The sequence below is a fragment of the Chaetodon trifascialis genome, chromosome 20 (genome assembly GCF_039877785.1).
Source record: "Chaetodon trifascialis isolate fChaTrf1 chromosome 20, fChaTrf1.hap1, whole genome shotgun sequence".
NCBI lineage: Eukaryota > Metazoa > Chordata > Actinopteri > Chaetodontiformes > Chaetodontidae > Chaetodon > Chaetodon trifascialis.
The window spans coordinates 2,853,788-2,877,500 of NC_092075.1; the positions used below are offsets into that span (position 1 = coordinate 2,853,788).

At 45.2% G+C, this 23,713-nt stretch overlaps 4 protein-coding genes across 5 annotated transcripts in view; 3 read left to right on the plus strand and 1 right to left on the minus strand.

The window, feature by feature from the left end:
• The first annotated feature begins 1,416 nt into the window (after positions 1–1,416).
• Positions 1,417–8,929, plus strand: gnsb (glucosamine (N-acetyl)-6-sulfatase (Sanfilippo disease IIID), b). The gene is made up of 13 exons (XM_070989215.1): positions 1,417–1,811; positions 2,539–2,598; positions 2,949–3,152; positions 3,882–3,947; positions 4,079–4,177; positions 4,959–5,126; positions 5,200–5,282; positions 5,968–6,086; positions 6,198–6,301; positions 6,402–6,503; positions 6,586–6,696; positions 6,945–7,055; positions 7,156–8,929. The coding sequence occupies exons 1-13, from the start codon at positions 1,623–1,625 to the stop codon at positions 7,303–7,305; spliced, it is 1,566 nt and encodes a 521-aa protein (XP_070845316.1). The 5' UTR covers positions 1,417–1,622; the 3' UTR covers positions 7,306–8,929.
• Positions 8,930–9,269: 340 nt separating this feature from the next.
• Positions 9,270–11,570, minus strand: mrps24 (mitochondrial ribosomal protein S24). Its single transcript, XM_070989216.1, has 5 exons — positions 11,323–11,570; positions 10,635–10,712; positions 10,139–10,250; positions 9,648–10,010; positions 9,270–9,381 (listed from the first exon to the last, which is right to left on the minus strand). The coding sequence occupies exons 1-4, from the start codon at positions 11,362–11,364 to the stop codon at positions 9,727–9,729; spliced, it is 516 nt and encodes a 171-aa protein (XP_070845317.1). The 5' UTR covers positions 11,365–11,570; the 3' UTR covers positions 9,270–9,381; positions 9,648–9,726.
• A 50-nt stretch (positions 11,571–11,620) lies between these two features.
• On the plus strand, positions 11,621–17,701 carry nudcd3 (NudC domain containing 3). Its single transcript, XM_070989705.1, has 6 exons — positions 11,621–12,179; positions 12,600–12,901; positions 13,800–13,932; positions 14,038–14,181; positions 14,264–14,452; positions 15,867–17,701. The coding sequence occupies exons 1-6, from the start codon at positions 11,982–11,984 to the stop codon at positions 15,975–15,977; spliced, it is 1,077 nt and encodes a 358-aa protein (XP_070845806.1). The 5' UTR covers positions 11,621–11,981; the 3' UTR covers positions 15,978–17,701.
• Positions 17,702–19,809: 2,108 nt separating this feature from the next.
• Positions 19,810–23,713, plus strand: part of LOC139348846 (calcium/calmodulin-dependent protein kinase type II subunit beta) — a 39,850-nt gene continuing 35,946 nt past the window's right edge. Inside the window, exon 1 of one of the 2 annotated variants that reach the window (XM_070989213.1) lies at positions 19,810–20,295. In XM_070989213.1, coding sequence (XP_070845314.1) covers positions 20,234–20,295 — 62 coding nt within the window. In that variant the 5' untranslated portion in view covers positions 19,810–20,233. The remainder of the gene's footprint in view (positions 20,296–23,713) is intronic. The other variant, XM_070989214.1, reaches the window with a different exon arrangement.

The following is a 23,713-nucleotide window of genomic DNA, read 5'->3' on the forward strand; positions in this document are numbered from 1 at the left end:
GAAGATGATGAGCTGTCTGCAGTCACCAAAGATAACCTCCAGCACAGGCTGTTATCATCCAGCAGAACGCCCTCAGCTCATTTCATGCTTTGACAAGCAGCAGCTGAGGCGTGACCGCACTGACTGATTGTTACCTGCGTGTACGACACCTCAGCGTGAACAGTGCAGAAAAAAACACATGATTATTATTCCATCTGCTGCCTTACATTCTCTGTATTCTCTTTCTAATCTTAATTTAATCTAATCTTTTTGCTTTATGTGAAGCACTTGGCTGTACAAATTCATTATTATTATTATTATTATTATTATTATTATGTACTCTTTTTTGCATGCTGTGAGAGATGATTTGCAAATGAATCTCTGGGCTTCACACAGAAAATGGGCTGCTGTTTGAATTTCTCTAGAGAGTCAAGAAGCGTTGGTACATTATAACCTCTGCAGCTCATAGGAACCTCGAGTTAATCTACAGACTCTCACACAACCCCAAAGATATCAAACACAGCCTGAATTACAGCAAAATGTCCATAACAGGACTTAAGGCATGTTGAATCTGATTTCTCATCAGATTTTATTGTACAGAAAAAGAAATGTCATCTTCTGGTTCGGTTTTTGTCATTAATATGAACTCTGAAAGGATGAACTGATCCACAGTAACTTAAAGCTCTTTTAAGCTTTAAGGGAAACAGCATTTAAGTATTCGTGTTGAACTGGTTTCAGATCCTCCTGTTGACATTTAGGTTTCATTTTCCCCGAAAACGAAAGTCATTGTTAAAGTCTCTTAGAGCCAGATGGATAAACTGGACGAGCTACATGTGTGTTTACTGCATGTTTGAGGTAATTGGAAAAAGTGTCTCCACTACAATGTTTGTTCATCAGAGAAAAGACAAGTTTATTTCTCAAACTGTAAAATCTCCAACTCAGAACATAACCAGCTCACGTTAACTACACATAACTAAAATGCTCTATGTTTCTGTGAAAAATAAGTCCATTACATTGATTTTTAAAACTCTGAAATATGGACAACGGCTTTGAATATCCTAAAATAATTGCTTCCTATATAGGATTGACTACGACATAAAATAAAATAAAATAAAATAATTAAACACATTACACAGTTTAATGTATGTTCAATATGGTATAATGAAGGATAATAATAGGATATAGGACAGTTTAATATATTAAAAGAGTAGATTTGTGCACTTTTTATTCATGGATCCCTACACTGGATTAAAGATGCTATAATATAACACAACATGATATGATCTAACACCGTATATTATAATATAACGGAACGTATCGGTATTGGCTCGGTATCGATCCCTGAGGGCGGGCCGGTCAGGGATCGATAAGTTGAGTGAAGTCCGTGTTGAGCAGCGTGTTCTCCGCCTTCACTCCTCCCAATCTGTCTGATCACATGACTCCAGCTGTCGACTCCACTTCCTCAAACAGAAGCTCAGTGTGTCCATCAGCCCGCACGCACGCATCCGAACCCTCATCCTGCCGCAGACCAGGAAGCGAAACTCCTCCTGGACGGAGCGCGCGAGTGGGAGTGTGGGTGTGTGTGAGTGTGTGGGTGTGTGTGAGTGTGTGTGTGGCGGTGGGCCCGGTGCTCAGGAGGCCTCATGGCAGCTGTGAGGAGCGGACCAGGAGCGACCAGGACCCGGCACAGAGCGCACCCGGCAGCCCTCGCGCTCCTCGCGCTGCTGCCGGCGCTGCTCACCTGCTGCGTCAGGTGTGCGGAACCGAGCGCCAAACCGAGCAACGTTATCCTCATCGTCGCTGACGACCAGGATGTTGAGCTGGGGGGGATGGTGAGTGGACCCTCCTCATAATAATCACCTGTATCGATCCTAAAGAGGAGTTTCTGGTGAGTTTGAACGCAGCTGTCAGGCTCCTGCCTTTGAGCAGAACATCAGGTGTTCAGTTTAGAGTCACTTTATGGTGTTTTTATCACCCCATTATCTAAATTATATGAACACAGAAGCCTGAAGCTGGACTGTGCAGGTCCACTGCTCTGCCGTGGTGTCTGTGTGCCGTCCGGTGTGAATAAAAGAAGACATCAATCAATGCAGCTGATCGACAGAAAACTGCCTCAAAGCAGCAGAGCAGCAGTAAAGTCAAACATCTGTTGGTTCCAGCTTCCTAAATGTCAGGATTTGCTGCTGTTCTTTCTCATTTTTTAGAATAAATGAAGAGACTTGGTAGTATTAGTAGTTTTGCAGGCGTTCGCTCACAAACCAAAGTGTCGGACTCTTGAGGAAATGACCAAAGTCGGAGGGATTCATCCTCTGGAGACAGCTGATGAGATATTTCAGTGGACCAGAGAGGCGGGCCGACCGAGCAGCCCCCCATCACTGGAGCTGTGAAGGCCTGCAAAGGCGTATTTGAATGAAATCAATCAATCAATCGACTAATAGATCAGATCTAGAACAAAGCACAGTGCGTTAATTAAAGGAGTCATAATGAGTTCATAATGTCTGTTCGCGCTCATGAAGCTGCTCAGTTCACCCACTGTCCGTCCCTTTGTCTGTTCCTCAGACCCCGATGAAGAAAACCAAAGCTCTGATCGGAGAAGCAGGAGCAACGTTCGTGAATGCTGTGAGTACATTTACTGTGCTGAGTGCTGAATCTGGTACTGAGTATTCACAGCGAGATCGTTCACCTTTTACAGCAGCTGCAGTCGCTTTTCAGATTAAAGTTTTGCATTAAAAACAAGATGAGTGAAAGTTTGCAGGTTTAAACTTGTGATGGAGTATTTCCACAGTATTCTGTCACTTGTGTTTGAGTCTTGTTCCACTGCTGCACAGTTTGAAGATGTTGAAACTGAGTTGCACATCCTCCCCTCCTCACTGTCACGCTTCTTTTTCATCATCTTTTTCCTCCCTCTCTTCCTCTATTCCCTTCCTCCCCCGTGGCTGCGCTCGCTTCCTTCCCTCCCCCCCGTGAAGTTCACGGTCACGCCGCTGTGCTGCCCCAGCAGGAGCAGCATTCTGACGGGTCGGTACCCCCACAACCACGAGGTGAGGAACAACTCCCTGTCCGGGAACTGCTCCAGCGCCCTGTGGCAGAAAGGCCCCGAGTCGGAGGCCTTCCCCGTCTTCCTCAGCAAGCAGAAGTACCAGACGTTCTTCGCCGGGAAATACCTCAACCAGGTTGGAACGCAGTCCTGCTTTATGAGCGGGTTCACCCTTTCACCAGCTCACAGCCTGTTTTTGGCAAAGCCGGCTGTCACTCTTTCAGAATGACAAGGCACAGACTTTAGCTATGAATCAGGGTGTAGCTACGCCCTCTAAAGCTATCGCTGGTGGGTTCATCTACACAATCTACACCCACTTAATCCCCCTCGGTTCACCCTGTGTAGGAGCTGAGCAGAGAGGTTAAAGGGAGCGGTGGGGCCCACAGCGCAGGAGCCCTGTCTCTTTTACCCCTTCAGCAGTGCAGCAGGATGATGCTGGAGAGTTTATCTAAGTCCATCGCTGCAGCCACAACAGACACAACACTTATTAACTTATTAAAGATACTGTGAGTGATGAGGACCAGGAGACATTTACTGCAACAGCAAGGAAGATTACAAGTATGACGAGCTCAGCCGCCTGAGGGTGGGGGTGTCGCAGCACTGTCAGCACCACAACTTCCTGTTAGAGCTTCATATTGGACAGTTTGAGTCATTTTCTCATCAGTTTCAGTGCTTTCATATTGATAATTAGCAAATGCTAGCATGCAGCTATGATGGTGAGCATGCTAAACATATGTTAGCATTGTCACTATGAGCATGTTAGCATGCTCCTTTAGCATTTAGCTCGTGGCTGTAGTCTCTCTGTCTTGTCACACAGTTTCTCAGGTTTGTGACTTATTTAACTGTTTTTTTCCCCTTTTGTCAGTACGGTAAGAAAGACGGAGGAGACGTTGGTCATGTTCCACCTGGCTGGGACCAGTGGCATGCACTGGTGAGTCTCACACACACACACACACACACACACACACACACACACACACACACACACACACACACACACACACACAGAGTACTACATTTGCAGGTACTTGTGCCGTCACAGCCTGTGCTGTATGGTTACAGGTGGGGAACTCGCAGTACTACAACTACACGCTGTCAGTCAACGGCAAAGAAGAGAAGCACGGGGACAGTTATGGAGAGGATTACCTCACAGACCTCATAGTAAGTAGTCATCACACTCTGAGCGTGTGAGCGAGCACATTTATGTGAGTATACCCCCTTCAAATTGCCTAAATCAGCTGCTGTCATCAAACTGTAAAGTGTGTAAAAAGTCTTGTTTGTCAGCCAGTCAGCAGTGCAAGAGGTTAATCATTAACTCGATGGTACTAAAAATGTAAGAAAACAGGCTAATACTGTGAAGGTCGTTTGGTTTCTGAGTATTTGCGCTGCCGAGAGTTCGCGTGGAGACAGACGTTTGGTGTCTTTGTGTGTTTATTGAAATGTGTGAAGTCTGCTGCACGTCATCCCCATCAGGTGACACATGAGTCTGTCTGCTTTAAATATAGTTTATGAGAGCTCAACTTTGTCTGTCACCTGCACTGCTGGCTGGTGATGAACTGCAGTAATGCTTTTACCAGCAGCAAGGAATGTCATGAAATGCAGTTTTTAAGGGTTCGACTTGGCGCTGCGCCTCCATAAAGTCCTCTGCAGACCTCTGTGAGACAGCATTTAGATGCAGTGGTGCTTTGAGCATTACTCACGTCTCATAACGTGCATTCAGCAGCGTGTGACCAGTTGTTGGTACATGTCCTGGTGTGATAATGACTCACAGATGCAGCAAACGCTCAGCCCTCCTGCTCCTGCAGCTCGCTCACTTTATGTCCTCCCACCATCTTTAACGAGCTGTTTTCTTCCTGATATCTGATCGCGGTTTCTCCGAGTTTCCCTCCGTGTTTGAACCGGATGTGAAGTTTGTGGTGTCTCGGTTTGTTCCTCCATCCAGACCAACCGGTCCCTGTCCTTCCTGGAGAACAGGAGCCCTCAGCACCCGTTCTTCCTCATGCTGTCTCCTCCAGCTCCTCACTCCCCCTGGACGGCAGCTCCGCAGTACCAGAAGGAGTTCGGCGATGTTAAAGCTCCTCGAGACGGGAGCTTTGACAAACCAGGGAAGGTTTGTGCGAGTTCACATCAAACATTATTGCATTTGATGTCTGTCCTCTTAAGCGTCTTCTCCACTGTGTCAGGACAAACACTGGCTGCTGCGTCAACCCGTCAACCCCATGCCGAGCAGCTCCCTCACCTTCCTGGACAACGCATACAGGAAACGGTACTTGAAGTACTTATTGTGAATAAGAATGGCCCACTTCAGTATATGACTGTATTCTACTTAATGCAGAATCACAGCTCTCTATAAATCTTATTTTTATACATAATAATAATATGCTTTTATTTTGTATTGTTAATCTGACTCTGCAAAGGTGTTGTGGTGCAAGTACAGAGTAGCACGGTAAAGTGCAAGTACCTCAAAATGGGACTTAAAGTACTGGAGTATATGCACTCTTTTTTGATTGATTACATCAAACCACACTGATAAGAATCTGCTTTGTCAAACCTGAAGTGAACCCATGAAGAAACACAGCAGATCAGCCAAGTTTAATGCTGCAGAGAGCTTTTACTGGTTTTACAGGTTTTATACGTTCTCGCGGTACAAATACACGAGTCAGCAAAGCGACTGACGCCTGTCCGCCTGTCATGAATCTCACTTTGACAACGAAATGTTAGAAATCAGTTTAGATTCTGCACCAAAGACAGAAAGTCAGACACTGAAGTGACTGAAAGATTTACAGTTTACAGCTGTGACATACTCTGTGTACTTTTTATATACTTAAAAGTTGCAAACTTCAGTATTTTAATGGCTGTTAAGTAATAATACTTTTTACGCTTTTTATTACATATTTAGATTTTTGGATCGTAGCCTTTAAACACTTAAAGAACGGCTGACGTGCTTTCAGGTGGCAGACTCTGCTCTCCGTCGATGACATGGTGGAGCTGCTGGTCAAGAAGCTCGACAGCATAAAGGAGCTGGACAACACCTACATCTTCTACACCTCGGACAACGGCTACCACACAGGTGTGAACCCGCTCCGGCCGAAGCCCGGCCCCCGGCCCTCGTGTGAGGTCGTCCGGTGTACTTCCTGTCTGTGAGCCGCCTCTCAGTAATCAGCTGCCTTCACTGTTCCAGGTCAGTTCTCGCTGCCCATCGACAAGAGGCAGCTGTACGAATTTGACATCAGGATCCCGCTCATGGTCCGCGGTCCTGGCATCAAACCGAACCAGACGCTGCAGGTCACACGCCGTCCTTCGTTGACACACACTCACACACAGATACGCTGCTGAAAACTGGCTGTAATCCTCCGTCTCGGTGTGTTTTTAACTCTGTCTTCAGGCTCCTGTGCTGAATATTGACCTGGCTCCCACCATACTGGACATATCTGGCGTCAACCTGTCGACTGTGAACGTGGACGGACAGTCTTTCCTCCCTCAGATGGTCAGCTGTTTCTTTAAATGGACCTCAGTGTTTTCCCAGAGTTTACTTCTTCTGTACTAACTTTAAGTTGTCGGACTGTCAGGCCCCATCGCTGCGGAACGGCACCGCACGTCCCTTTTTCCTGGTTGAATACACCGGAGAGGGACATCCTACAACAGACCCTGCGTGTCCCAAACTGGGCCCGGGACTGTCCGTGAGTATCTGCCACAAGAATAAAGGAGCACTTCATCCTTCAGTTTAGCACCAACATTCAACACATCTGGAGATACGTGGTTTTCACTGGACAGCAGGGGGATGATCTCTCTGAGATGTAGTAGAGCAGAAGTGTAAAGTTGTATGAAATGGAAATACTCAAGTAAAAGTACCTTGAATTTGTGCGTAAGTACAGAATTTGAGTAAATGTAATTGCATCCCATCACTGACGCCTCAGCACTTCTTCAGCAATGTTTCCCAGACTGCGTGTGCGAAGACGCCTACAACAACACCTACGCCTGCGTCCGGACCCTCGACGGCGAGCACAACCTTCAGTACTGCGAGTTCGCCGACAGCGAGGTGCAGCTTTGTCGTGTTTGGTACATTGGTGACACACGCACATGTGGGAGTGTGGAAACAGATGAAGCTCAGCGTCCCTTCTTCTTCTTTGTGTCCCCAGTCGTTTGTAGAGGTGTACAACCTGAAGCTGGACCCCCACCAGCTGGAGAACATCGTGAAGAAGGTGGATCCCGTCGTCCTGCAGGCGATGAACCAGCGGCTCATAAAGCTCCAGTCCTGCGAGGGCGACAGCTGCCGCGACATCAAGTAAAGAAGCTGAGGCGCTGCCCGGCGGCCTGCTTCCCGTTCAGGCAACATTTACCAAGTGTGAGAGTCGGAGGGGCTTCTTTCAAAATGTTTCCTACTGTGAAATTTTGACGTGCCTCAGACGGAAAAGCTCAGGTGGAAATAATGACGTGCATGATGCCTGAAATCTGTCGAGCTGCCTCAGGTTCAGGGTCCTGGTTCTGCGCTCACTTTCATGGTTTACAGGGACCCTTGAACAGAACGGAGCCATTGTTAAAAGAAAAGTTCAACATTTTGGGAAATGCACCTCTTTGGTCTCCTGCTGAGTGTTGGATGAGAGGATTGAACCATTCTCACGTCTGTTTGTTAAATATGAAGCTGGAGCCAGCAGCCGGTTAGCTTAAATTAGCACGAAAGCTGTTTCTGTTAGGCCTAATTCTGCTGCTAATAACGTGACAGTTTCCTCTAAAGAGACGTATTTAAGCTTAAAGGAGCAGTTTAACGTTTTGATGAATGCGATTATTTGCTTTCTTGCAAGTTTTTTTTAGATTTATGCGACTCTCACGTCTGTAATGCTAAACGTGAAGATACAGCCAGGAGACAGTTAGTGTAACATAGCGTAAAGCCTGTTTGTTTAATCTGCACAATGTTTCTTACTGAGGATTAGATGGACAGAATGAGACCACTCTCTTGGCTAAATATGTCGCTGGAGCCAGCAGCCGGTTAGCTTAGCTTGGCATAAAGATAGAAGCAGCTAGCCTAGCTCGGCCCAATAAGCATATTTCCCAAAATGCCAAACTTTTCCTTTAACATTATTAACGACAGCTGTGCTTTTCCTCCTCTGACACGTCAAAATGTCTGCTGTGAAAATGATTTCTTTTTTCTGAGCTGGGCTCAAATATTTCGTACTTTTAGCTGATTACGTATTCTTTTAAGAAAACTCCTCCTTGTTCGTCTTGTGCAGATTGGACTGAGTCCTCCCAGTCTGCTTTTGTTTGTTTCTGCTTATAAAATGCACTATAAACTTAGTTTGTTCTATGCAGCGTTCAGGGTTTAAAATGGCATCTGATCCGTTTCACAGAAACAGAAATGTTTCCGACGTTTGTTGACGTGGAGATCGAAAGTTTTATTGGTAAAAAATACTCAGCCAAATGTTTGATGCTGCAGCTGTCGTTCATCCCATCATTTCTAAAGGAACAGTTCCACATTTTGTCTTTGAGAGCAAACACTCTGTTTGTCATCAGTCTTGTCATCCATCTCTCTGAGAGATTTCCCAAAATGTAAAACCATCTGAATGTATGTGGAGAGCAGCTCTGACCTCAAGTGTTTTTGAGCTTTGATCTCTGCAGCACGTCCGGTGAAAGACGTTCAGACAGAAAGTCTGAGTGGACATAATTTGATGTGTCATGTGACAACTTCTTAAGTTCTTCTTCTTAAATTTCTTTATGACGATGTTTTGCATTGAGTATTAATGATATTTGTAAAGAGCCTTTTTAAAGTGGAGGATGGAAAAGTGCTGAGGGAAATTTCACATGGTGACGCTTTAATCCTGGGCGCCTCGTATTTGCACTGACGAGCCTCATGTGCCTTTTTAAATGTGAATGTATTTGCACTGTGATGAAATTAATAATAAATCAAAAAAATCACTGAAATGCATTTGTCATGTCTCTCTAAGAAACATCAGCTAAAAGCACATTTTCAGGCGATTTATTTCAAAGCAATAAAATAAAATAAGAGCACTTTACAGGGACTGTTTCTATGAGTTGGGTTTTACTTTATTTGAAGTTACATTAACAGCCTTCAATCAGTAGACATACTTTATCGTCAGACTGGCTGTCTGACATTTGAGGAAACAAATGGTGTAAATGTTGCGGACTACGATGCAACAGATCAGACTTATCAGACTGATTGTAGCGCCGGTCGATCCTCAGATGAAGCCTGAAATGTTGCCTGACCAGAACAGTGTGGAAGTCTTACTGTTTGTTTGTTTTGTGCTGCTTTCTTGTTGAGTTTTGTGTATTTTTAAAACCTGTCAAGGTGTAGCTTCGGCTATAAATCACGTGGAAAATGGCATTATTTAATGTGACTGTATATATACACACTGTAGGTCAGAGGAGTAGACTGAACTGGAACTGTGATCCAAACACACAGACAGCATGTTAAACTATCTGTCTGCTAGATATGTTTAACATTTTAAGGTCTAATGTTTCAGTGGCACACACATGATTGTATTTCCTTTAATTCTGAGTTCATTTCAGAAAAGCACAAAGACTGAAAACTTTTGAAAACTTATGACGTCCTTTTGGGGAGACTGAAATCAGAAGACATCATCGCTGTGAGCAGGAATGGAGACGGGAACAAAGCCACAATTTAAACAGGAGCAAAATCCCTCCCATGGTACACTGTCTCTAACAGAAACACGTAGTATTAGCAGTACGCAGCTCCATCAGAGGTACTTGTACACAGCTTTATCCTGCAGCGTCTGAATCTCTAACTTGACGGGGCATTTGTAGTAGTGCGACAGCAGTGCCTCCGAATAACCGATTAAGAAGTAATACTTAGGTGGTGGTAATTTCTGCAACATTACAGCGCACACTACGAGCAGGTTGCCACGCCGTTTGATCACGAGCTCATTGGCCTTGCAGGCGTGGAAGGTCCCGAACATGAAACGCCTTATGAACATGTCCTCCATGGTACGCTCAGCTGCGCCCTCTTCTCCTTTGAGGTTACCTGAAACAGGAAGGAGAGAAGTCCTGAGACATACAGGTGAATCACACAGCCCCCACTGCTCTTTAGACCGCTGAAATCAGGGTGATTTTCAATTCAAAGTGCTCTTCAAAGAGCTTGGTCACACTCACTGGTATGATGTGACAACCATCCTTTGCGGTGGCCAATCTGATGAGGGTGAAGCACCTCCTCGTAGGTCAAAGGTCTGTCTCCTTTGCCAATGCGGACACGAGCTGCTCGATTCTGGAAAACAAAAGAGAAGGAAAGATAGAGACGCAAATGTCAGTGAACCAGTCTGTGTAGAGAAGGTCTGTGGCGAGGCAGACGGGACTAAAATGAACGTTACTTTGGAAGAGATGTCCTTCAGCTGTCTGACTCCTCCTGATAAAGCTTCATCTATGAGCTTCAGCTGATCTTAGCAATGTCTTTTGCACAGAATGTGGTCTGTGGCTCTGTTTTGTCCTCACATGTCTTTCACCGAAGGTGCTGATAGGATGTTTTAAGACAGACTTGAAATAATGTGAACCCATCCTCTGAGTACCTTTGGTACAGCAGTCTTAAAAGTCAAGACACACATTACAACAGCCAGACGGTTAACTATGACCACGTCTGGAGCACAGGGTTTACCTTGCAGCACACTGCAGTGACATGGAGGCTTCTGCTTCCAGAGGAGCTGCATAATGAGACGGACCGGGCTAAGACACCCTGCAGAGAAAACAGAGGAAACAGCAAGAGAGTAAAACCCATCAGATGAACCACTGTGGTGCTCCGGGAAGAAATGAGCTGTAGACCCACATTAAGCCCACATCATGGTAGTTTGATCCAGCACACATTCATGTAGTAAAATGCACCACTTGAGAACAACATGTAGGAAAACAACAGCGCCCTTAAAACTATATTGTATTGGTATTAACAATCATGTTTTCTACATAGACGTAGATTACCACACAGTGAATCTGTAGCCTTTCGGCCCCATGATAGTCTGATACGGAGCCAAGTCGTTAGCTTAGCGTTAGTTATGCCAGTTTCAGTGCATTTTAACACACCATAAGTTGTCATCTGTGTCACAGAAACACTTATCTGTTAGACGGTGTTTAAAGTGAGTAACTCAGAGGTATCAAACGTTTTGAGGTAGCGTTAAGTTTCAGACATGACACCGAAGCTAGCTGTTAGCTACTGGTCGGTTAAACTCTTTAACTTCACAAGAAACATGATCTCAGACTCCATACCTAAATTAACTAAAGCACATCGACATGTTCAACGTTAACATGACTTCACAGAAAAGTGTTAAACGTTCAAATATTGCTTTTCTTACCAGTAGCCTCACGCTGCCTGTGCTGCTCAAGGACGCCGCCATGTTTTTTTGCGTATTAAAATGTTTGGGGCGGACAAACTAATTGAGCTTACACAATTTTCTGTAAGTCGATTTTGTTTCACTGACGTTATTATTATAACTTATGATTAAAACTTCAACACTGTAATGATTATTGGTCCTGTCAAAATGGTGCAATTGCTATTTTTCAGAGAAATTGTCTGTACACAGGAACTGTTTATTCGACTTTTAGGTATCTGTTTCCGCCGGACAACTGTTGATCCGTACCAACCGGATAAAGAAAAAGGAAATAATATAGAGACAGACTAACTCTCGGTAAATCTATTACAGCGGTTGCTACCCATATTAAAATATACACTATACAATACTACACACTTGTGTTTAATATTTAGTTTAAATTATTACCAATTTACTCAAACTATACCTATCTTTTGAGATAGTGAACTTATTTTGAAAATAGAGGACCGGAAGTGTTATTATTAGTCTGTGGCGAGGAACACAGACGTTAAGAAACGTTACCCAGCAGGTCCCACTTATTTCTTAACTTATATTTCCTGACAGAGTCTGCTTGTTTTGCTCCGTAAATTGTCGGCAGGGACACTTTAAAGGTTTGTGAACACGGAGAAACGTTGAGAGCCGCCATGGCGTCGCCGCTGCAGATGACAGAGATGTACGACAACGCTCTGCTCGGCATCCTGCAGCACGTTGGAAACATCCAGGACTTTCTGCAGGTCTATTTTGGGTTTTTGTACCGCAAGACAGACTTTTATCGCCTGCTGTCAGGTCCCAACGACAAGATGGGCTTCCCTCCCGGAGTGGCGGAGAAGATGGTGTTTAAGGTGAAGTTTGTCAACATGTTCGATGTTTTCAGGGCCATGCAACATGTCAAAGAGCGACTTCTCTCAGTTCAGTCACAGTCTGAACACCTGTGTTCATATTATTTGCCTCTACTGATCGATAGAGAGGTGTTTCTGTTGGTTTGCCTCCGCTATTTCTATCAATAACGGTTAGCAGGATAACAGAAACAGCACCATAAGCTGCATCCTCCACAGTGATCATGAACACCTCTGACAAACACGTCAGACAGACATCTTCAGGAAGGACTGTTGTGTCCTTCCTGTTGGACTGAATTCAGTATATTTTAAGGGAATTAGTCAGCACCACAGATTTGTTTTAATTTCTCTTCATCACTGATTGATGATACATGGATCAATGAAGCTCACGTCCTGATCTGTGATCATCTTTTATTCCTTCCTCAGACGTTTAAGCTGTTTGAGAAGATGGCAGATCACGACAGAGAGAGGCAGCTGAGCGAGCTGCAAAAGCGAGAGGAGAGTCAGTGCGTTCCTCCGGCAGTTCAGGAGCTGGAGATCTCCGCCGAGCCTCCAGAGGGGGCGGAGGAGCGGAGCGCAGAGGAGGTGCAGGCGGAGAGGTCCTCCCTGGACGCTGGGGACGCCTCAGCCGAGGCGTCTGTCAGCCCTCAGCCCGCCAGCAGCAACGCTCCAGATCAGACACCTGAGGAAGAGCAGGCGGCTGCAGCCGGCACGAACTCAGCGGACAAGTGAGTGACCTCCAGTTTTTTTTACTGGGGAATCAAATCAGTGAGCCGGGAAATATTCATGTCTGGTCTCCAGCTGGGTGAACAGCAGCAACAATTCTCCAATTTCAGCCTCTCAGTTGTGACGATGTGCTGATTTTCTTTTTCTTATTCATGATAAACTGGATATATTTGGGTTTTGGACCGCTGGTTGGACAAAACAAGACGTTTGTTAACTTCATCTTAAACTTTGCCAACAACATGTGTGCTGTCAGCTTTCTGATCCTTTTTGTTTGAACAAAACTACAGTCTTTAGCTCATAGAGGTGTTTCTGTGTTTGGCTCAGTTGTTTCTAAGATTTATACTGCATCAGAATACATTCATGTACAATTTTAGGTATTTAAGTATGTGATTTTGAGGTATTTTAAAAACCAAATCACAAGAAATTCATGAGAGTTCAGCAACTACAGAGATCTGCTTAGCTTTATGCTAAGCTAGCTAGCTTTAGCAGGAGTTTAGCTATGATTTGATTTAGCTGACACTTTATTTATTCACGTGAAACTGAATAATGTCATTTAATCAAAATGGATATTTCCCATTTGCAGACAACTGCTAACTAAACATAGCTTTAGTTTTGGCTAATGCTAGCTGCAGCTAGCTCACAAGACTAGCCTTTAGCTGTCTCAGTTAGCTCTCTTTCTATGAGTTCAGTAACTACACAGCCAAAGCTTTGCTGTTTTGTGCCACGTTTTGGTTTTTAGGTCCGTTTTGCAGTTAAGAAATTACACAATTCTTACCGATTTTAGCTTCCAGGGCAAAATCATGAATGTGAAAGACATCAGTGAGGCATTGGAGCACAAAACCTTTGATCTCTCATCGATTGAGAGTCATTTCGTGTGTTTGTGTGCATGCTGTTTTTCAGGAGTCAGGACAAGTTTCAGTGCGACCCCGACAGTTACAACGGGGCGGTGAGAGAAAACTACAGCTGGTCTCAGGACTACACTGACGTGGAGGTCCGCGTGTTCGTGCCAAAGACCGTCGTTAAAGGCCGACAGGTGAGTGTCGTCCCTTCCACCGCCTGACGAACGGGACTCCACCGTTTTCACTGCAGTGACTGCAGCCCTGTCTCATTCGTGTTGTGTCACGCTGGCTGTCCTCAGGTCAGCGTCAGCCTGCAGACCAGCAGCGTGAAGCTGTGCGTGAGGGAGGGATCGGAGGAGAAAACTCTGATGGAGGGAGAGTTCACTCACAAGATCAACACCGAGACCTCTCTGTGGAGCCTGGAGCCTGGGAGCTGTGTGGTCGTGAGTGCACGCATGACGCCGTCCACGTGACCCACCTTTACATGAACCGCCTTTAATTTAACCGGCTGTGTTTGACTTCCAGCTGTCCCTCAGTAAGACCTCCGAGGTCTGGTGGAGCGCGGTGCTGAAAGGAGAGAAGGAGATCGACATCAACCAGATTAACCGCGAGCGCTCCATGGCGACGGTCGGTGAGGACGAGCACGCCGTCCTGGACAGGCTCACCTTCGACTACCATCAGAAGCTGCAGGGCAAACCTCAGAGTCATGAAATGGTGAGGAGTCAAACATCTTCAGGTGTTTACATGCACTCTGGTCAGCAGGTAACCTGAGAAGCCACGAGCCCCGTGGCTTCACTGCAAGTCCACGTATTCATGAGCAGGTCACCAGTCAGATTTCAGACATTATTCTGGAAGCGCGGCTCGCTCGGTTTAGCTGCAGTTGTCTCATTGTTCCGTATCCGTCTGCACTCTTTCGATGTGATGGTGCATACTTGTTAAAAGCTGATTAGAAAGCCGGCTGCACATACGCACACAAATCTATCAGGGGAATTCAAGCTCTAATCTAATCCTCCACCACCGTTAAGACAAACCAGGTTTCCTGTTCGTGCAGCACTGAAGGAACGAGCTCGCTGCAGGAGGCCGACTGTAACCTCATCCAGAGAGAAGTGACTGAAAACACACGGCAGAGTTTGACCCAATACGGTTAACAGTTGGTTAAATGTGTTTCTGATGCTTTGAAAAAGCAGGTGTAGCCTTCTGAATTAGGCTTAACGTCATTGAGCCGCCACGAGAGCAGCACCATGTTGGACCTAAATCCAAACCCCGAGGATTAGGTTTATGAGCTGAATAAAAGTTTAACTGGAGCAACACTCCTGATCATACAGTGGTGGAAGCGACAGCTAGCTCCGTCTAATAACAAGAGGCTGCTTCCTGAATGTGTTCTGTGATATTTGCTAACAAGTGATTGCAGATAACGGATTCGTCAACGTCGGCGTTCAGCAGATCTCTGTGTTTTGCCGACCCGGGTGTCAGGATTCAATTCCAGCTGCGACCAAATGATTTGTCACGTTCACACGGTCTAATTTTCACACGTTTGCAGGAAGACGCTCGCAGCAGGCTGAGGTGGACGACACACACAGTTCAGGATTAGATCATCTGTCTCATCATCTCAGCTGTTTTAATAACGTCTGACTCAGACGCAGAACGACGACACGTTCGGCTGTGGCTCTGATTTGCTTCCTGTTTGCTCTCGTGCTGCAGCTCATATTCGTTCACTCGTGGTGGCAGCTGTCATTAAATCCTGGTCTGAGCAGGATTGGTGGAGTTTTCTAACCAGTTTGTCCAGCTCTGTGAGGGGAAGAAACGTTTTGTGCAGACTCATCTGACGTGAGAAGAATCTCCTCAGCAGCATAAAATCAGCTCGATCGCTGTGTTTCATAGTTTACTGAGCAGGTTTCATTTTGTTTGTACATAAGGGATTAATGTAACATGGCGCATGAGTGAAAGAGGCTGCAGAGAGTTAATAATTATGGGTTTGTAGACAATATTGAGACATTGAAGATATTAATAGAAACACTATCAGCCTCAGGTTGTTTTGAGCTGCTCTGGTGGTCGTTACAGCATCTCGACTCACCCCTAGATGGCACTGTGGTCTTTGTGAGCCTGTGTAACACGTGTTCCTCCACAGAAGGTGCACGAGATGCTGAAGAAAGGCTGGGACGCCGAAGGGTCCCCGTTCAAAGGGCAGCAGTTCGACCCCTCCATGTTTGACATCCCACCCAGCGCGGTGCAGTTCTGAGGCGCCGCCGAAGCTCAGCCGAACATGAACTGAAGGCCGGTTTGTTTCCACAAACGGTTGCACTGAAGTCAACATTTACCAGCCGGCCTGCTGCGGTGGACGTCCTTCGTGAGCTTCAGTCGAGTCGAAGCTGACATTTCGTGCGGACGGTGGGACGAGAAACCAGAGGACGTGTCATTTTGTCAAAGGTTTATTTGATGTTTCGGCAGTGGAAGCTGATCAGTGTGTGTTCTTTGATAACTCTTTAATAACTCAATAGTGCCTCGATGTTTATCTGCCCTGCTGAGTGCTTCTGTTGTTAGTCTGCATTTTAAATCTCATGCTGATCCAAACTGTCCCGTTTCCACCCAGATCCAAACAGAATTTCAAGAAAATCTGCAAAAGCAAAGGCAGATTAATGTGTTTCCATCCGCTGCTGTCGTACCAACATCAGGAGTCTGGAACCTGGAAGCTTTGAGTCCATCATTCAGTTTCTCAGTCCCACTCAGACTGTGGAAATCAGTTCAGTTTTCAGAGTTTCCACTTTATTTGTGCTCCAAGTGAAAGCGCTCAGAAACGGCGGTGGATGGAAACACTTCCTGTCACGGGCTGAATCTTCTCAAAGACGAATCTTTTTCATCTCCCCGTCGAGGCGTTTGCTCATTAGCAGTTCAGACTTCATCTGAGGCCGTGAACTCGTGCTCCACTTTCTTTTTTGTCGTCTATCTGCAGTAAAAATAGCAGATGGACAATGATCCAACATGGAAGCGGAGCGTCGGAGCAGCATCAGGATCTGCTGCTGTTCCGCTGGTTCAGCTGCCTCACAGCCAAAAAACAAAGCTGATGAATAAAAGACTTGTTAAATATCGAAATGTTCAAGTTCATTCTTGACCTCGGCGCAAAGATTTACTGACTTTTTCCAGAGTCTTTAAATGCATCTCACAGCCGTCATCGACAAATAGAGTTGGCTCACCTGTGATCAGGTGACCTCAGTGTAGTTGAATATAAAGTGCGCTCATGTGATGAAGACTGTGAGATGCGGCTGAAAGCACATCAGTAAGAGGATTTTGAGTAAATGTATTTTTTCTGTCAGATTGTTGACTGAAGCCTCTGAACAGCTATTTTCCTGTCGTCAGTTTATACCTCAGGTTTTTATGGGTACTAGTTTTTAATGGGAGCAATGATAGATCTGTTTACTTACTTTCAAAGTGTAGGACAGGTGAGAGGGACAGGAAAGGTCAGGACTGCCAGGACGCCCTCACATGAACTTCTGATCAAATACCTGAAATAATACGACATACCTTAAATGTGTCTGTGTGTTGTAAATAATGGCTTCGTTAACGGTTAATAAAGAACTTAGAAGTCCTTTTTAATTAGTTACTGCATTAGAAATTGTACTAAATGGAGTAATTTATATGAATATAATCATTAACGGGGTGACAGTGGTGGAAGAAACACTCAAAGCTGCTTTGAAATACTCTGAGAAAGAAAAGTCCTGCATTCAAAATGCACTTCTGTAAAAGTACGAAAGTATTAGCATCAAAAGTACATATGATGCAGACTGGTTCAGAATAATGTTCATACAGGATTATAAGTATTGATGTTTGTCGCTGTAATGCTGCAGTAAAGGTGGAGCTCATTGTATTACTTTATACAATGTATCTTAATCGATAAAAATACTTCAGAACTGATCAGTTGGGTTTTATTAAGTATTAGTAAAGTTACAAAATAAATGTATTGAAGTGAAAATAACAGTATTTCCCTCTGAGTTTGAAGTAGCAGAAAATGGTAATACTCAAGTACCTCAGAGTTATACTTCAGTACAGTACTCCATCAGTGGTATATTTAAAGGTAGTTTGTCACTAATGGCTTTTGTATTTTAATAAATCAATATTCAGGTTTCATTGATCGTTAAGAGGACAATGAGGAATAATCATTTTGCTAATAAAGCTTTAAATGCAGTGTGGAATCAGTAAGAAGCTGTTAATAAGAGAGAACACGAAGATGATGCTTAGAAATGACTAATTAGTGATAAATAAGACATTAATAACAGATGATGAACTCAGTTGACCTCGCTCCTCAGATTTTTTAGTAACTGTCCTCATCTTCTCTTTGTGATCGCTCACTCTCAGTGAGAGACCAGCAGCCGGACGACGAAGGAAGCGTCTCTGTCCTCACAGCTCTGTGGAGCTGCACTTTTCTTCCTCTGCATCCGTTTGTGTAAAGTGCATTAATACCTCCTGTTCCTCAGCCATCCCTAAACTCATCGATTCGGTCGTCCATCTTCCCGCTCGTCATATGGAAAGAAGGATGTCGTGATGAGAGGAAGACGGAAAGATGGAAAGACAGTGGAGGAAGAGGCACTTAATGCAAGACTCCTCCTCAGCTGGAGGCCAGAGGTGACATTTCACAGCGTCCACAGCTGAATGTCAGATAACAGAAACAGCAGTAGAAGAAGTATTCAGATACTTTATTGAAGTAAAAGTACTAATACCACACTGTGAAATACTACAAGTAAAAGTCCTGCATTCAAACTTGTATTCTGGTAAAAGTACTCTGTATCAGCAAAGTGTTTCCTGTCAGTGTTTCTCTCTGCTGTCTGTGGATTCATGTTCCTGCTGTAGATGTTTCAGCTCATCGAACTCCTTTATATCCTGTTGCTGCTTTAATCTTCATCAATGCTTCATGTTTTATAAGATCATCACATGTTTGCAGCGCGGCGTCCTGTGAGAACCACGCATCTCCAAAAAGTTTGATGAGCTCAGAAAAACAGGCTGTTTTCAGCTTTGTGACGACGCTTTTTCAGCTGATCCAAGAGGCTTTTTGAAGAGTTTATTGAGCTGAGGAAGAGGAGAGTTTTCTCCAGACATAAAGGAAGAACTCAACAGACATTCAACACATCTGCAGATACATGGTTTTCACCAGACAGTGACTAGTTACTGAGGCTGACAAATGTAGTGAAGTGAAAAGGACAATATTTGCCTCTGAGATGTGGTGGAGAAGAAGTGTAAAGTAGCAGAAAATGGAAATAGTGAAGTAAAGTACAAGTAACTGATTTGGGTTGAACATTTTACTGGAACTTCACTTAACAGGAACAGTATTTTTGCTTTCTTGCTGAGACTCCACGGGGTGCGTCTCCGTGACTTTCGTTCTGTCCTCCACACGGATTCAAACCCCCCCAGGAGCGTTTCAGCTGCCTGATTGTGTTAACTTGCTCAGATTTCGCTGATTTGGTCATTTCATCTTGGGTAAGTAGGCTCTGTAGGCTTCTTTTTGGTCTGTTTTAATTGCCTTTACAGTTGATGTAGGATTGGCATTGTGCACAGGGTGTTTTATTTTGAAAATTCACTGGATTCTCTGCACAGTTTGTGTCTGTGGTGTTATGTGATGGACTGTTTCTTTGCACCTTGACTTCCTGAATGCTGTCATCACTGTGAGGTTGCAGTGTTTGCCTCTAGCTGCTGTGTCAAACGCTTATTTTCAAACTAGCCCTTTAAATGCTGATCTGACCGGCCATGAAATCTTACTGGTTCTAGTTTATGTGAGGGTAATGGAGCTGCCCTGTCATCGCATGTGCTTGGTGGGAATTTTGAGGGGATGTGGGGGGTCAGAGGGGGCCACCTGCACATGCTTGCCCTGGGGCCACCCACCAGGTTAATCCGGCCCTGCCAAAATGAAAGTATTATATTTTTATAAGTCAGCAGGTTCACACAGATGCTGCGTGCAGTCAAAATGTTCTACACAATCACGGAAGTGCACCAAGAAGAACTGCATTAAATCTTCTTTGCAGTCTTTATCCAGTGTGGGCTTCCTCCAGAAAGCCTGTAAATAGCCTCAGACCGGCAGCCCCGTGACGCTTCAAGTGAGGTAATTTGATCACCGGCCGCGGGCGTCTCCTCATTATATGATTTATGGGAATGTGTAATCAAACGCGGCCCCGCGCTCTTCAATCAGCGCCTCTGATTTCACTTTTTCTTTATTTCTTTTCCTTTTTTCTCCCTGAGGAACACGTCATGTGGTGAGCTCACATTTCCAGTCTGTGTGGTATTTAAGGGGTCCGTCCTCCCCGCCCGGCAGAGCGGAGAGCCCACTGCCGTCCGCCGGGCCGTGCGTGCGTGTGCGTGCCTGCCTGCGTGTGCGTGCGTGTGTGTGTGCGCTTGGCTTCAGCTGAACCGTCCGGAGGTCTGAGGTGGGCGGAGACTGAGCCCGAGGTCCTCCCGTCCGCAGCGACGCACCGTGCAGTCCGGACTCCCGCACCCGTCCGAGGAGGAAACATCATGGCAACGACTACCTGTACACGTTTTACAGATGAATACCAGCTGTACGAGGAGCTTGGCAAGTAAGCCGCTGTTCTATTCCGCTTTTCCGAGTCTCGTGCCTGCATGCAGCCTGACCCCGTCCTACCCGTACCCAGCGTGCGGGATGGAGGTCTGCGGTGATGGATGCAGCTCCGTCCCTTCAAAACAAAACGCGCGCTGCTCCGGAGCGCTCCTGCATCTTAAATGAGCCCATGCAAAACCCAAATCATGAGAATTGCCCCGTGCATGGCTTTTTTTTTTTCCCACTTTAACACCCTCTGACTTATTTAAATGCAGGGGCCAGCAGTCCGATTCTGCATGAAGATGGGCTGCATGAGCCCAGGAGCGCTTCTGGGTGCCCCCCTCCTCCCCTCTCAGCCCAGAGACTAATTAGGGACAAACAGGCCTAATATCAGGGAAAAGCTGATGTGTCGGAATTAAGCTCCCTCATCATCAGCTGGCTTTAATCAGAGTGGCACACAGCTTAAGTGGAGAAGTCACAGAATAACGCTGCTGCGGCTGCTGCCCTTCAGCTCCAGCTAATCTAACGAGGTGTGTCCTGAAATAAGAGAGCAGAAACGGAGAGGTTGAGGATATTTGGCCCCTAACAGGACGCAGACAAATTGAGAGAGACTGGAGAGGCTACGGGTGACACAGTGGGTAGATGCAAAGTGGACTCAATGTCTCTGTCAGGCTGTGCGTGGGTAGAGAGGATCTCTCTGCAACGTTTGCCTCACAGGAACATTTATTCCACAGCTCTGGAGGAAAAAAAAGCAAGTTCAGAGCTGCGGATGGTTTCAGTTCTTGTGTTGATGTTTTATTTTACAGGCTGGTTGGTGGTGGCGGGGATCTCCAGCCGTGTGTGTGTGGGATGTGATAAGTTAAAGACAATGGAGATGCTGGAGTAGCAGCAGCTGCCCTCACTGATAACAGAGCTTCACTGCTGCTTTGCTGTTGTTGTCACTTTTGGTTATGTGCTGGGTGTCTGTGTGTGTGTGTGTGTGTGTGTGTGTGTGTGTGTGTGTGTGTGTGTGTGTGTGTGTGTGTGTGTGTGTGTGTGTGTGTGTGTGTTGCCCACTTGCAGCTTCTTTGCTGCTTGGCTTATTTTAGTTTAGAGTCTTGACTTTATTATTACTGATTTACCTGCAGTAGGTGACATTTTGGCCACTTGGGGACAGCAGAAACAAGTTGTGAACACAGCTTTGACATATCGTCGCCTTTTAAGTTAAATGAGCAAATAGTAGCTCATTATCACCTCCAGCAGTTACAGATCATGATCATTAATGCAGAGTTGTGTTTGTGTCCACATGATGAATTAGGTTTAATATTTGCTCACTTTTAGCTCCGTTTTTGGTCTCCACCAGCTCCTGAGGGAAATATCTGGCTCTGTAGCTTCACCAGCTTCTGTCTATGTGTTGTTTGCTGCTCTGCAGGTGGTGCACAGTGAGGTTTTTACAGCTTTTTCTCTGAAAACAGCTGCCTGCTGCGGCCAAAAACAACGCTGAGAGCCGTGAGAGTGAACCACAAAACTATAGTTGTGGTCAGACTGATAAACAATGAGCCATTCTATGGTGAGCGATTCCACTGGGTGCGTTGCATCTCCATTTCAGAGGCAGATCACTCTGCTCCGCCGAGAGTACAAGTCGAGGCTATTTTTGATGGCCGATGCGTCAATCTGCACAGAGCAGATCGAGCCAGACAGGAAGTCAGACGCAGGAGCGGTGCGGTGAATCTGGTACATTTTCAAAGTAAAACAACCTGTGCAGACTCCTGATCGTACATCAGCAATACAACCTACCATGGTAGAACCACAAATATCAAGGGAAAATGACCAAATTAGCAAAATCTGAACAAGTTAACACGATAAGGCACGCAAAGGGCTCTGCTTCTGAAACCGGTGGGGCTTGAAGCTGCATGGAGGATGGAGCAAAAACGTCAATGCAGGTAGCGTACAGATCTACTGTACGCTACCTGCTCAGCAGCAAACAGCAGACAGACACAGACCGTCTGAGTTAGTCACAACAATTTAATATTCAGTTTGTTTGTTGTTCGATTAATCAAGTAATCGCTCCGGCACCCATCTGCTCATCAAATCTCAATCCTTTTAAATGCTGTATTGAATCAAAGTAAGCAACAAAAGCTGCAAATGTTACAACACACATATTCATATACTGACTTGACTGAATTATAATTTGGCCTATCTCACAGTCCACCTATTAGCTTTCTCAATGACGTCTCACAGCCTGAAAATCATGAAATCATAGAAATGGAAGTGGACTTTGATTTAAAGATATTATTTGACATTATTATTTTTAATGGTACATTTCAAAGCTCAAAGAGAAACTTTCACACTCATTTTTAATGCTGAGGTTTTTCCAGATATGTCATATATTTGCTTTTTGGCTAAAAAGTTAAATACGGAGAATGCGAAAGATTGCATTAGAGGTTTGTTACATGCTGAGGTTAAAAAAATCCAGGTCTTAGACCCAGATCCAGCCTTCCGCCTGACTCCCACCTGCCCTGCAGGTAACCTGTCATGTTGAAGCTCTGCTGCCTTTTCGAACACACGGCCAGAGTGTCAGCGAGTGTCATGCTTACTCACCCTGTCTCCTCATAATGTATGCATGTTGGAGTGCTGGTGAGAGAGGCAGGGGCTCTGAGTGTTTCATTGCGTAACAATACTGAGGTGAGATAAAATTAGCTCGGAGAAATGACAGAGGTGGTTATTTCTGTTTGTCTCCATTGGGTTTGATGAGCAAATGTGGCCCTAAAAACTCCAGCACACACACTTACAGTACTTTTCCTTAAGATGCTGCTTTTCTTCCTCTAATTCTTGGCTTTTGATGCCGCTCACACCTCTGAAATTATTCAAGTCATGGAGAAAAGAAGCCTGTATGCCTGGCTTCTGTTTCAGGGTGACAATAGACGGATCTGCAGTCACACGTGGTTGTTGCTATTCACATTATTCAGTCTTTAAAGAAGGTTAGAGAAATGTCAAGTACCTCATAATTACAGCATGTGTGAATTTTCCTTTAAATTACCAAGTTCAGGCCAACATCACAATGGGAGTAATCATTTCTGACACAGGTCATCAGACTGTGGCCCTGCTGCACTGCTGTTGGGAATTGTGCTCTTTTTAGAGAGCCACATTATTTGGCTCATCTCAGCAATAAGTCGGCTCGTTCAGCTCCCAAATGTCCCTTGATTTAGTGCCCCTCATGGCTTTTAAATTCAGCCAAAACATGCAGCATATGAGGATTTTCAGGTCTTTTTTTTCCACCCGTTTTAAAGTAAGTAAGTAAAGTTACTTCATTACTTCATTTGATGTGAAGAGAAGGGACAAAACGACATGGCAAAAGACAACATCTAAAAGCAGTGACAAGTCAACAGACTAGGCTAACGGGTGCTAGCTGCTGCTAGCTTCATGTTACTGTGTAAATCAAGCTGTCTGTTGTTTAA

Bases quoted from the DNA above. Each gene is read 5' to 3' on its own strand.
- gnsb (XM_070989215.1), top strand. From the start codon at position 1,623: ATGGCAGCTGTGAGGAGCGGACCAGGAGCGACCAGGACCCGGCACAGA. The intron at 3,153-3,881 runs GTTGGAACGCAG...CCCTTTTGTCAG, and splicing joins CCGGGAAATACCTCAACCAG to TACGGTAAGAAAGACGGAGG. The intron at 7,056-7,155 runs GTGCAGCTTTGT...TTGTGTCCCCAG, and splicing joins GCGAGTTCGCCGACAGCGAG to TCGTTTGTAGAGGTGTACAA.
- mrps24 (XM_070989216.1), bottom strand. From the start codon at position 11,364: ATGGCGGCGTCCTTGAGCAGCACAGGCAGCGTGAGGCTACTG. The intron at 10,251-10,634 runs GTAAACCCTGTG...TTTGTTTTCCAG, and splicing joins TCACTGCAGTGTGCTGCAAG to AATCGAGCAGCTCGTGTCCG. The intron at 10,011-10,138 runs GTGAGTGTGACC...TTCCTGTTTCAG, and splicing joins ATGGTTGTCACATCATACCA to GTAACCTCAAAGGAGAAGAG.
- nudcd3 (XM_070989705.1), top strand. From the start codon at position 11,982: ATGGCGTCGCCGCTGCAGATGACAGAGATGTACGACAACGCTCTGCTC. The intron at 13,933-14,037 runs GTGAGTGTCGTC...GGCTGTCCTCAG, and splicing joins CCGTCGTTAAAGGCCGACAG to GTCAGCGTCAGCCTGCAGAC. The intron at 14,182-14,263 runs GTGAGTGCACGC...TTTGACTTCCAG, and splicing joins AGCCTGGGAGCTGTGTGGTC to CTGTCCCTCAGTAAGACCTC.